This window comes from Pagrus major, chromosome 5 (genome assembly GCF_040436345.1).
Source record: "Pagrus major chromosome 5, Pma_NU_1.0".
NCBI lineage: Eukaryota > Metazoa > Chordata > Actinopteri > Spariformes > Sparidae > Pagrus > Pagrus major.
This window is the reverse complement of record NC_133219.1, coordinates 23,276,794-23,289,590: the sequence shown is the minus strand read 5'-3', so window position 1 is coordinate 23,289,590 and position 12,797 is coordinate 23,276,794. Positions and strand designations below refer to the sequence as shown.

Below are 12,797 nucleotides of genomic sequence, written 5' to 3'. Positions count from 1 at the left end.
TGGATTGTCCAAAACTGTAGGAGTGACATCGCTGATTTTTAAAGGTATTTGACTTTAATGCCACAAAGGCTGTATACAAACTGGATGTGGAGGTGGCTCGGAGGGAGTCAGACATGTTTGGGCCTGTCCTGCCCTGACAGGAACCTTCAACCTGAACATGAAGCGCTCTGACGTCCCCACATTGTCTGTGGCCCCATGTTCCAGGAAGAGCGCAGCGGACGGACCCAGCTGTTTCTTCTACCTCACCTCCCAGCCATCTCACATCACCCTGTAATCTGGGCTAACGTGCTCTGAAGCTTTATCATCTAAAGCCTCTGTGCCCAGGCACCACCAGTTCATCTTCTAATGAGTCCCACGCTTCCTCAAAAAGGTTAACAAGCATCTTCGCCTCTGTGAAAAAACATGTCAGATAAAATTAGATGTATTTATCGTTCAGGGCTGAGGGCAAAAAAATGGCCGACTGTTAATGGGGCAAAGTGATGAACTGGGGAATATAGATTCAGTTAATGTGAGCTAATGCATTGTTCTCACTCTCAAAAGGGTTAATGCACTAATGGGGAGCTAGCTTGACCAAATCCAATCGGTGTGGGCTGTGCAGTACAAATTAACACAGTTAAACCAGTAAAGCATGTAAATTAACGCTTCAGGCACATCAATATACAACCATCAATCAACAGGAACTGATTGCAGAGAGATAACGAAGATCAACCGCATCAAAAATAATGAATCTTCTGTTAACATGTATACAAAATATATATTGTATGTGCAAAATATATATATACACATAAACATATTCATCTATATAAAAAAATAAATAAATTCTGTTTCTAACTCAAGTACCAAATCTCAGCTGGCCGTATGAAGATCTTCAATTCTTAGATTTATTTACAACATGATCTTGTATACAGATGTCATATTTTGTTATACTTAACATATACAATTAAAGTTTATTATTTTCTCGCATTGTCGATGAATTATTTTGTATTAAAATGCCAGAAAATAGCGAAAAATCACAATTTCCTACATCCCTACATGACATCTTCTAATGTCTTGTTACGTCCAACCAACAGTTATTAAGTTTACAATCACAGAAGAAGAAATGCAGCAGATTCTCACAATAAAGAAGCTTGAACTGCTGAATATTTTGTTTGAGAAGTGACTTTGAATGAATAATTAACTCACAGTCCTCATATCCTCAATCCTTTAATTATTAATGACAAAATATCTTACCATAACCATGGCTGTAAACAAAGTGCGCAGGTCGTTTGACCAAGATGCATTACTTTGTTTATCACAAACAAAAGTGTCTCAGTAGCTGCACATGTTTTTCAGCTAACCTCAGATGGTCGATCCCATCTAATGTTCCCCACTGTAGCCAGCTCGCATGCATATTTGTGCACACGACCAAAAAATAATTTCTGTTGTTTGATTAAATTAAATTTACTGTCATTAACTGACCCGTCAGGTGTAATGTGCGTTTAACAACCGTTACAGCCGGAAATAAACAAATATATCAGCCCACAGACACACGCAGCATCCAGCATTACCTATCCTCGCTGTGGCCCTGAGTCAGACTGACTTTATTTCTCATTTATACGACATGTTCATTCATCTGACTGGCTCTGTGTACATAACAGGGGGGGAGGCATTCCCAACAACTGGCCAAGAGGAACGAAATGACATTTTTCCCTTAAATTCACAAGGATGGACATGCACGCTCAATTGTATTTTAGTGTTGTCACGATGACGTCATCATTGAATGTCATGTTTAGTTTAAACTAAAGGGTCTCCCACACAGTTCACTGCCCTGTAGGGGACTGGATTCTTCGAGTGCTGTCAAAAAAGACGCCAATGAGGTCAATTAAGTGTTTGGAAGAAAACTTGCTTCAGCTTTTCACATGCTGAAACACGGACAATTTTGAGGAGGGTATGTAAATGAAAGAGCCTGGAAACAATGCCCTCTGATAAACACACCCGTGTACACCTGACTGTGTGCCTCAGGAGGCAGAAACAGGAGGCGTTTGGAGGGTGTTCTGTAATCTACATGGTTGCAGGGGCAGTTTTCTCTGCGTCAGGGACATTTTTTGGGTGAGATTTCCCAACAACAAAGCTGCTGACCTTTTAGCGAACACAGTTAATTTGAGGGGTACGACTAGTGCTTGTCACTGCCTGTGTGCTCAGTTTATACATCAAAATCAGAGATGCAACTCGACGGAAGTGCCTCTTTGCTTCATTTTTTTTTTTTTAAATTGGGTGACTGTCGTGACTCTCTGTTGCTGATGCATTGTCCACAGCCTTGGACGTGGATGTTTCAGCGGAGGCTTATGAGGGAGTACGTAGGATGCACACGATCTGAAAGGCACTGAAGTAAAACAAATGTCTCTACTGTAACTATTTTCAATGAAGGATATGGTGAGTGTGAGTCATGGTGAAATAATTCTTGATTATCCCCGGGGGCAAAGCATGGATGAATGCTGAATAAGATGACACATGCCCAGGATCAAATCAACCAGAGAGGCTAATGCATGCACACACAGATATATATGATGTACATCTGCAGCTGAAAAAAAAAAAATCCACCTTAGACCTCACAAGGCAGCGATGACTGTCCCTCTCTATGATTTTATTTGCTGTTGTCACAGGCGGATAGTTCTTCCAGTGCAGTGGGCATCACAGTGCCATGTCTGCTGCTGCTGCTGCCTGTGTGTGTGCACCATGCATGCACACATTATCCAGTCTAATGCCAGCCATTTATATAAGGTAAATATTGATGTTATTAGCCTTATTAATTTAATAAAACATCAGTAAAAGCTAAAAAAAAAAGGGAAAAAAAGACTGTTGCTGGGCCTGCCTGTCCTCATTCACAATACTGTTAGGTGTTGCATTTAAAGACCTGTGAACTACAACAGCACACAGAAAACATGTATAAAATGATACTTTGCCTGCCTTTGGACACACACTCATGATGTTACAGGATTACAGATGTAGTCCGCATGTGAAGGAAATCACAGCCAGTAAGAAGAGGTAAATGGTAATGTTTACGACCACTGAAATAGGTATTTATAACCTGGGAAGTAGCCTTCAGGGTGCAGTTGTTTCCCCAGTAAACTACAAACACTGGAACAAAACTCGACAAAGTTAACCAGTTAAATGAAATAATTAACAAACTGTCACAGAAAGCACCGTGAATCTCTCTTTATGAGTATATGTCGTTTGTTTCATTGAGAAAACAAGAAGTTGCATTGTTACCTCCGGACGCCAGCTCGAGCAGGAGCGACCACCAGAGCAGCCCGCGGAGCCACAACTTCTTCTGGGTGTCCATGTTACTTCTTCTCCCGGTGGAAACGCTGATGTTAGCGGCACTGAGCGGTTACATATTTACAGACCTGCGCTCACTTCTTCACGCCTCAGCGCCGTCAAACACACAACAGCCACCGCTAACTAGTCCCAGCAAATGGTGTGAGAGTGTGAGAGAGAGACAGACCGACCGGACTGTGAGGCTCCGCCACCGTTCTCCGTAAACTCCGCCTCGTGCGCGTGCGAGTGCGTGTTAATCTCAGTTTTCAAAATAAAAGCGAGAAGAAGAAAGAAAGGAAGGAAGAAAGAAAGAAAGAAAGAAAGAAGAAGAAGAAGAAGAAGAAGAAGAAGAAGAAGGAGGAGGAAGAGGAGAAAAAAAAGAAAGAAAGAAAGAAAGAAAGAAAGAAGAAAGAAAGAAAGAAAGAAAGAAGAAGAAGAAGAAGGAGGAAGAGGAGAAAAAAGAAAGAAAGAAAGAAAGAAAGAAGAAGAAGGGCAGGAGAAAAAAGAAAGAAAGAAAGAAAGAAAGAAAGAAAGAAAGAAAGAAAGAAAGAAGAAGAAGAAGAAGGGCAGGAGAAAAAAGAAAGAAAGATAGAAAGAAAGAAAGAAGAAGAAGAAGAAGAAGAGGAAGAAGGAGGAGGAGGAGGAGGAGGAGGAGGAGGAAAGTGCTGCAGGTCAATTCAACCAAACACCACCATAGGTAGCATAGCTCATAAATAATCTGATTTAGTTAGCTTTTATTAGCCGTCATGTAAGTGCCAAGCCCACAAAATAAATCAAGCTGAAAGTGCTGGGCCTATTTATTAATCTGAAGTTACGATGTCACACAGGTTTTCAATTATAGTCTCACTCGAAAGCTTCATCAAATTCCCAGTTCAGTCATTTGGTGGCTGTAATAATAATAAATCATTTAGCAGCTTTAATTAAAAAATTCAGAGTGGCTGCATTTATCCTGACTTGCAACAGAACAAAATAAATGGTGCAAATGCTGTCTTTAAAAGTGCAATAAGTGCGAATTTTAGTTGAAAACATCCTAAAATGGACTAAAACTATAAACAGAGTTTGAAAAAACAATAGTGTTGATTATGTTACAGAGTTATCTACTTAGGTTAGCATGCTAGCCAGCTAGCCCCGTAGCATCTCCTGTGCTGGTGGTGTAAACACCGAAACTCCCCTGGTGCTCCGAGCTCCCACTCTGTACTGCTAACTGCATGGCTAACTGAGCTAACTAACTAGCTGGCAGTTACAGTTAGCGGTTACACTGGTGATATGCTGCCCCGTATTTGTTTAGAGTAAGAATTTGACAGGTGGAAACTTCTTACGTATTGTTTCTTTAAAAAGTAGTGTGGCATTTACAAAAGAAGTAGAAGTAAGTAGTTCAGTGTTATGGTACGGCCCACTTTGTAGATTAAGTTTAGTATAATCTACGCACCACTTACATTCTAATCTGTAAAGGAAAATTATGAATATTACAGCAATTTACAGTTGATCCCTACAGCAGTCTGTAGCCACAGATGCATCTTTCACTGATGTTGGACAATGTATCATTTAGTTTATCTAAGAGGGGACACGGCAAATTAATAAAACACATGGTTAATTCTTTGTGATGTCTGTCCTTGAAAGGTGCTTTATATAAACAAACATATTATTATTACTATTGTAATACATTAGTAAAAATGCCAGAATTAGCCAAAAGGCTCTCTTTCATCTGTAGTCCCCGGGCCGAGGTGTTGAAAAGGCTTCCTAAAATACAACAAAGCAAAGAGACAGAACAAGCAGAACAACACTGGGCACAAAGCAATATGTCATATGGCATGCAGTTTAAAGACTGGAAAAAGAAAGGCAGCTGTTAGGGACATTAAAACCAGTGATGACACATATACACTAGAACGACATGCAAACAAGCAGAACACAGCAGTTTTAGTGCTGACATGTTTATGTATTAATCGTCTACTCTCTTGCTCATATGTTCAGATTTGATGTAAATGTGTTCATATTGTGCATTAACTGTTACATTTTTTTCCCTCAATAAATTCTGTACATTGTACTTGTGTATTTTAAATGTTTTCAACCAGATTACTACCATACTGATGCTATATATTTACTATAGTTGTATGTAATACGTATAACCAATTCAGATACAAAACGAGCATGTGCGAAAAACAAACACTGTACTTGCGTTAAGCATAACATGCAATCTAATGTCTAATTTACAATTCATATGATTTTTACCTGCTGTAATTGCTGCTGCTTTATAAAAAAAAGACAAGTATAAGATACTTAATTAGTTAATTAATAAAGACAAAAGGCAAAAAAATTATCAATTCCTTCATGTGGATTTAATTGGTGTAGAATTAAACAGTCATTCAAGATATTACAATAAATCAAGAAAAAGTTTCATTTTATGAATCCTGGACATTTCAGTAGTATGCATTAGTGTGCTTTACTTGTTTGCTATAATAGTTATTGCTTCACATCTGATTTCACTTCATGTTTACTGATTTTACTTTACTGGAATCTTTATAACATCACCAATAAGAATGACATAAGAATGATGTTATTTATATCGGAGTCCAAAAAGCAAAGTTGTTGTTTTTTTCGATTATAGATTAAGAATCAATCGCATGCATTTCATGAATTTACTCAAATACAATCACAGAAGTGTGCAGATGCTAAATCATTATCATGGAATAACAACCAAAAACATAAAGTTAAACTCAAGGCTAAATATGATTTATTTTGAGGTATTAGAGCGGAAACTGTAAACAAAGTAAGTGTATGGCACAATCAGTAAATATTAGAAATGAATGGATGTTTTTCTGATCTGATGGGACGTCAGCAGGTTCCCATAAGTTTTCTGTACTCCTGTTTGACGCAGCTGTAGATGGGATGGTAGAAGCGCCTGTCTGACACCATGAGGTCGGTGACGATCTCAGTGTGGTCGACTCTGGGTAGCAGGTACAGCGACGCCTTAATGGACAGCGAGGTGAGGAGCTCAGAGAACTTTGTGGAAGATTCAACAGGAACAATAATGTCACTGGTCCCGTGGAGCAAAGCGAACGGAGGAACTCTGCCCGAACAGAAAACAAGAGAAGGCCATGGGTGAAAAATGTTCATGTTCAACAGATGCAACAGATTTCATAAACATCATTGTTGGGAAATCCAATATCATTTTATTTTTGTCACCTGCTCAGTTTGTCGTGGCTGAACTCCTTCAGTATGTGTGTTGGTGAGTAGTACGGGAAGTTCTCCACTCCGTTCATGGCTTTGTGCATGGTGGAGACGTATTCAACTGCTCGCATCTGCTCATGCTCATAATGGTCCATGATGTTGTACACACCACTCAGACCTGTCCAGGAAATACCGAAGATTAACAAAGTCATCACCAGACAGTGTTTCAAATTGAACTTTGCTGCCCTGGGGTCATACGATAAAAAACAAGACAACAATTCAGAACCCAGAAACACAAAAAAATGAGTTTTCTTTAGCGTAAAACGTGGTTGACAACTGTGATTGAAACTTGGTGATGCACTGTACAGAGATCCTTACCAATAACTCCTCTGAACGCCAGTGTAACGTCCCTCTGCTTGCTGGCCTCTATGAAAAGCTCCTCTCTTACATCAATGAGGAACAGTGTGGTCAGAGCACACAAATGTGCACCTGCTGAATGGCCAATTAACACTATGTTGTCCTATAAAAGACAGAAAACAAGACGCTCAAGTACAGAATGATGTAAACAAACATATCTAACTGAACAAGTATTTTAATTTGTTGGTAAAATAGAAACAGATTTAACAGTTTTTATCCGACAGTTTTCCTCAATTTCCACAGAATACTTCATATTTCTTACTTTGTCAAAGTTGAACTTTGGTCCACTCTCTTGGGCCCATACCAAGCAATCAGCAATATCTTGGACCATCGCTAAAACGTTCCCCTGGCGATCAGATGAAACCAGCTGTCAGTTCAGATACCAGAGTCACACTTATGATTACATTTCTTATCTGAAGTTTGGGTTACTGCAGTTTCACTCTCACCTAAAGTTCACAGAGTTCTGAGAGGTACTTCTGTCTTCCAGTCATCCGTGCTCTACATACAGTATGTGCTATAAATCTTAAATAAGAATGCCTAAAGCTCATACCTTTGGATAGGTTACGTAATCAGGACAAATGACCGTCGCACTCAGTTCTTCAGCCATCTGCCTGGCCAGCAAACAGTAAGTGGATCTTTCTCCGGAGCCCCACGCACCACCGTAGATGAAAACCACCAGTGGTGCAGGCGCATCTTTAGACATGCCCGCATTTGGAGGGTGGTACAAGTCCAGCTTGTTGCATCGGCGGCCAAATGTGATGCCCTTTGAAGGGTCCAGACAGACAAAAATGTCAACTTTAACACGCAAATTTTCAAAGGACTACATTGAATGGTGAAAGAGACAAACATAACCGTGTGATTATTTTATTTGAGATATTTACAGATGTGTCTCATGGCTATCATACAAAGAGACATAAACAAATGAATTAAACAACTTATCCTTAACACACCTTTTCATAATGCTTGCGGTTTTCATCGTTCTTGTACCAAGACTTCCACTGAAAGTAAAGTCTTCCATACTGGAGATATTTGAGAGTTTCCAGTATAGCTCTGGTCAAACAGTATATTCGCCTGATGGAGAAACCAAACATGAAACAGGGATTTAATAACCAGCTCTTCTTCGTGAGTACATAAACTACATCAATAGTATTTTCCAAGTTACCGTGGTTTCAGTGCTTCTATGTACTTCTTATATCCAGGCTTGCTGGGCCAGCCATAAAGCCACTGAGCAGCAACAGAGATGGAGTATGGGAGGCCCACCAACATGACACCCACCGTCACAGGAAGTGACATGTGATGTTTTAACGCAGACCTTCAAAAGCAACGAAAAAAATAAATTAAGATATTACTCTTTCAAAAGATATGCCACTATCAAAATGTTGTATTTGAGAGGCTCTTACATGTTGTGGCTCAGTCAGTCTGTCTTACCTACAAAAACAAAGAGGTTAAGGACACTTATCACTTATTCTATGGTTATCAAACACACCACAGGTAAAGTGTAAAATGATAATGAAATACTATATATACTATACTGTGGTTGCAGTTTCCTGAAGCACTTTCAGTAAAAAAGTTGTCTTCATCCCTCTCCAGATTTTTAACTCTTTGGTTTATCAAGTAAGAGCTCAAATAGACAGTTTCACCATTGAACCTCTGAATCAAAATCAATTTATCAACGTATTATCATTTTTAATTACACATGAATTATTGAGCTTTGCTGCTGGCTTGTTGGAAAGTTAACCATGAACATTACTACTCACTCATTCATAGTGCTGGGCGGTATGGATTTAAAATAATATTGTGATATTTTTAGGCCACATCACCATATACAACATCTACCTCGATGTTTTGAAATCTTCCTTCTTTTGACCAAATAGGTCCTACTTACATATCGATATTGTACCAATAACGTAGGGGTGACTATTGATACTTTCACAAAATACTTTTCTGATCAGTAATCATCAGTACTGTGGACTAAATGACTATGAGGGTACATGTAAGTATTAGAATAAGTAGAAGATTACATCACTTTACTTTAATGCAGCCTTTAAACCAGGAGAAGACAATATTTATGACATATTACGACAATCACAGACGATATATAGTCTCATATCATGATAACAACATATATCGCATATATTGCCCAGCCCTACTTATTAGTTCACATTTCTAACCGCTTGATTGTTTATTAAACACTCTCAATTAATTAATCAAAGACTTCAGTTACCAGCCAGGGAGGGTTTTTCACAACATGGCAACCCAAGTGTTTTCCTAATTGACAGCTTCAGACTTATAGAGCATTAGTAGGTAGTTAATAAAGCAAAATAACAATACTGACAAGTTCAGAAAGAGGTAGAGGTAACAGATTTCTTTAGCCTATACGTGTACCAGGACGCCACCTAGTGGGTTTTTATACATAATATGGCAAGGCTTCAAGCTTCATCAGTGCTACTTCTACTCGGTTTAAGAATAAATAACACCAAAATATCATGGATTAACCTTTTAATAAGGGCTGCTAACAGTAACCTGCATCATAAACTGACGTTAGCTAACTTTGGCTATGTGCTACACTGCGTCTAACAATGCCATCAAACAAACATCTGTTGTTGTCAGCTGCTTTTATTTCACACTGTCGGTGTTAACTAACGTTAAGTAACTAAGCGAAGCGGTGGAAGATTTCGATGTGAACACATCATGCAAACAAAAGAGCTGCTGCAGATAAGTTAGCATTTAGCTAGCAGTGGAGTTTTCCTCAGCTTGCTTATTATTTGCTTCAGAAAACAACGATAAAGGTCGAGAAAACACAGGAAGTCAACGCGAACATACCAAGGTGTACTCATTAAACGCTCTACATGCCGAGGCCAGTGTCCCGGGATGTTGTGTTATTAAAATGGTTGTGTCAGATCGATGATGCTGTGGATAACCTCAGTGGACCACCGAGCTGTCCTCCAAAAGCCGGTGCCTGACACATACAAAGATGAATGCAGCAGCGCGGGAGGAAAATCCGCGTTCACTTCCGCTTTGGTAAAAAAAAAAAAAAAAACTACATAGCTTCCCGTGTTGTTCAGAAGCGTTGTGAATACTAGCAGATATGCTGTTTCGCTTCTAATGAAATAAATTATAATTTACCTACTTACTTAGTCATTCATTAATTTAGGTACAAGCGGAAGTGCCCACGTAAATAGAATTTGATGTCGCATGGCCTCCTTATCGGTCGGAAAAGACAGATTTCTATCTTGTCGTAGTCAACATCTCTGCTCTGATACCCCGGAAGTACATGCTCAACAATGATCCCCCTTCATAAACAGCAGAAATTGTGCCTGTCAGGCTTTTTGATGGTCATTTTGCATTTCTTTTACATTTTCCTTTGCATTGGAAATTTTAATTCCACGATAACTCAGCAAAGTGCATCTGCTAGGGAAGACCGTGAGATGTGGTTGAAAGCCTCCCCAAAAAACTGCTAGTAAGTGGGCTTTAAGGTTGTTTTTTTGTTTACAAGTTTTTTTTATAGTTTTCCTAAAGTTAACTAAAGCTGTGTGCTGGGTGGAACTGAAGTAGCCGCTACATTATATTTATGTTTAATTTGAATTAGTAATAGGATCTTAAGTTTTTTGTTTTGTTGACTTTTTGTCAAGCTATATAATTTTATTTGAGGGTCCACATCTGGACAGGAAGGCTCATACTGAGTTATGTGTCGAGCTGCAAGTTATCGTTAGAGTGTGATAATCAAAAGCATCATCACTGTTTTAACTGTCTAATTGAAATGATTCATTATGGATTGAATACATGTGAAAGACTGATCTGAAGGGCCTTAATGTTTCTAAAATTATATATATTATTCAGAATTGCAAATGTATTGATACACACACACAGACACACACACACACACACACACACACTAATACCTTGGTATGCTTATCAGTCAGCTCTGTTGCATAAGTCCAGTCTGGTTGTTTCCACACATAATTGTGGTCAATTATTTACCCCTCAAACTTCTTGCTACAGAGCAGTGACCATAACAATAAATGATCTTGGGATTTTCCACACAGTGTTGATGAAAGCTCTAATGACCACTGCTCAGGTCACAGTTTGAAGTTCATAGACATGGATTGCACAGTCTTCAGGTCCAGTTATACATCCTCATTTCCACATCGCTTCAACATTTGACAAATGTTTAGAAATATGAGAGTCTGAAAAGTGTTTCATAATGACACTGGGCTTAATATATGTGAGCATATGCATTGCTAGTTTTCTCTCTGTTTCCTTCTAGCACTAAGTTTGACTATGCTATACTTTGTCTTCCAACTCTAACCCTTTTGGTGATTACAAAAATAATTGTATTTTATATGCAAACTAGTTGAACAATCATGATTCTGTTAGCAATAAAAAAGATGTTATAAGTGCCCCCTGGTAAAAAAACAAAAAACAAAAAAAACACACTCTTAGACTGTGAATCCAATTTTCTTGTAGCTTGGGAAATCATTTTTACAATACCTCTGGTCTAACTGATTTATCATCACAATTAGTGCATCTGTTGTGTTTTAAAAAATCTTTTCAAAACTGCTTCCTGTAAAAACTTCAAGAAACAAAACTGCTGCTGCCTTCAACTTTTATTGAAGGTGTGTTTAGCTGGCTGCTAAACAAAGTTGAAAAATGGAGATACGTTTAGATTTCTCAGTCTTGTTTAAATGACTGAAAAACCCAAAAGTCATGGGAGACAAACATTACCAAAAAACATACTCCCTAATGTTAATAATGACTACAGAGAGGATGATAATATTGTAATTGAAAACATCTATAATTCATCTATATCAATATAATGTGTAATATTACTTTTTCAATGTTCATTAGTGTTTACAATACTGCTTTTACAATATCAGATGCAATATTACCTTTGATTACATTTTAATGTCATTGTATATACTACCTTTTCTATTTAAGTTTTGATTGTGGTTTATTTATTTTTCTTTTTTTAATATTAGTCTGTTGTGTTTTTATGCTGTATTCTTATTTTACTTCTCTTCATTCTTGAGCATCTTATCTCAATTCAACTAACAATCGGTAAATCTGAACGTTCAAACTGTATGTAACTCTTAAATAATCAAATGTAATTGGTGTTAGAGTAAACTAAGGGATTACTTTTGTTGATTACAATTTGAAAAACTTTAACTTTTAACTGTTCCTGCTGAGGAATAATGTGTCGGTAAGCTTTTAGAGAGCAGCACTGCCAGCTCATGTCCAGCAGAGGGAGAAAGAATTCTGTCTCTCTGTCGCTTCTTGAATTGTAGTTTAATTGATTTCTGAACGACTTGCCTGCAGTAAATCAGCCAGATGGTATCTACCCTAATAAAAGAGACTAAACACAAGAGAAACAGATGTGAATATAAATCAGTAATGATTGTTTTACATGAGAACACACAAGGCTGCAGCTCAAAATCAGAAATAGCTTTAAGGATTGTTCCAACGGTTCTGCAAGTTTGAGCCCTCAAACTTCACAGGTATAATACAATACTGCACGATTATTTAAAGTTTTTTGCAGTTTCATCCTCACACTGTATTGACTTGAATAAAAAGCAGTGGCTTCTGTTTCATGAAATGCAGTAAGTATTTATGATGTGTAGAAAATTGAAAAACCACTCAAATGTTCCAGTATGGAGTAATTTAATACAATACAGATATTGTTTTATTACCACACATGTATAAATCCAATTATCACACACTTGTGGTCTATTAAAGCCCACCCAGCACTTAATCGTCCTCTGTGAATTCACAATGGGTACTGCAGTGCTGGACAGAGGTTTCATTGGCCGTGACCATGGAAAACCTTGGATTCAACATTGCAGATTCATTGAAAGCAGAGCAGCGTACGAGGGCTGACCGGCCCGAGGGTTATTGTTATGCTTGGCCCCACCGAGCGG

General features: G+C 38.3%; 2 protein-coding genes across 2 annotated transcripts in view; both read right to left on the bottom strand.

The window, feature by feature from the left end:
- cspg4ba (chondroitin sulfate proteoglycan 4ba) overlaps positions 1-3,322 on the bottom strand; it is a 29,742-nt gene extending 26,420 nt beyond the window's left edge. The window contains exon 1 of the mRNA XM_073465729.1: positions 3,250-3,322. Coding sequence (XP_073321830.1) covers positions 3,250-3,322 — 73 coding nt within the window. The remainder of the gene's footprint in view (positions 1-3,249) is intronic.
- Positions 3,323-6,011: 2,689 nt separating this feature from the next.
- LOC140996217 (uncharacterized) lies at positions 6,012-9,815 on the bottom strand. Its single transcript, XM_073466530.1, has 9 exons — positions 9,706-9,815; positions 8,283-8,310; positions 8,045-8,194; positions 7,833-7,953; positions 7,433-7,645; positions 7,145-7,228; positions 6,844-6,985; positions 6,481-6,643; positions 6,012-6,364 (listed from the first exon to the last, which is right to left on the bottom strand). Coding segments are annotated over exons 2-9 (1,110 nt in total). The 5' UTR covers positions 8,285-8,310; positions 9,706-9,815; the 3' UTR covers positions 6,012-6,129.
- Positions 9,816-12,797: the final 2,982 nt, after the last annotated feature.

Excerpts from the sequence above, each read along its gene's own strand:
- LOC140996217 (XM_073466530.1), bottom strand. Across the intron at positions 7,954-8,044 it reads ATAGAAGCACTGAAACCACG|GCGAATATACTGTTTGACCA; the intron begins GTAACTTGGAAA and ends TTTCTCCATCAG. Across the intron at positions 6,644-6,843 it reads GGCGTTCAGAGGAGTTATTG|GTCTGAGTGGTGTGTACAAC; the intron begins GTAAGGATCTCT and ends TTTCCTGGACAG.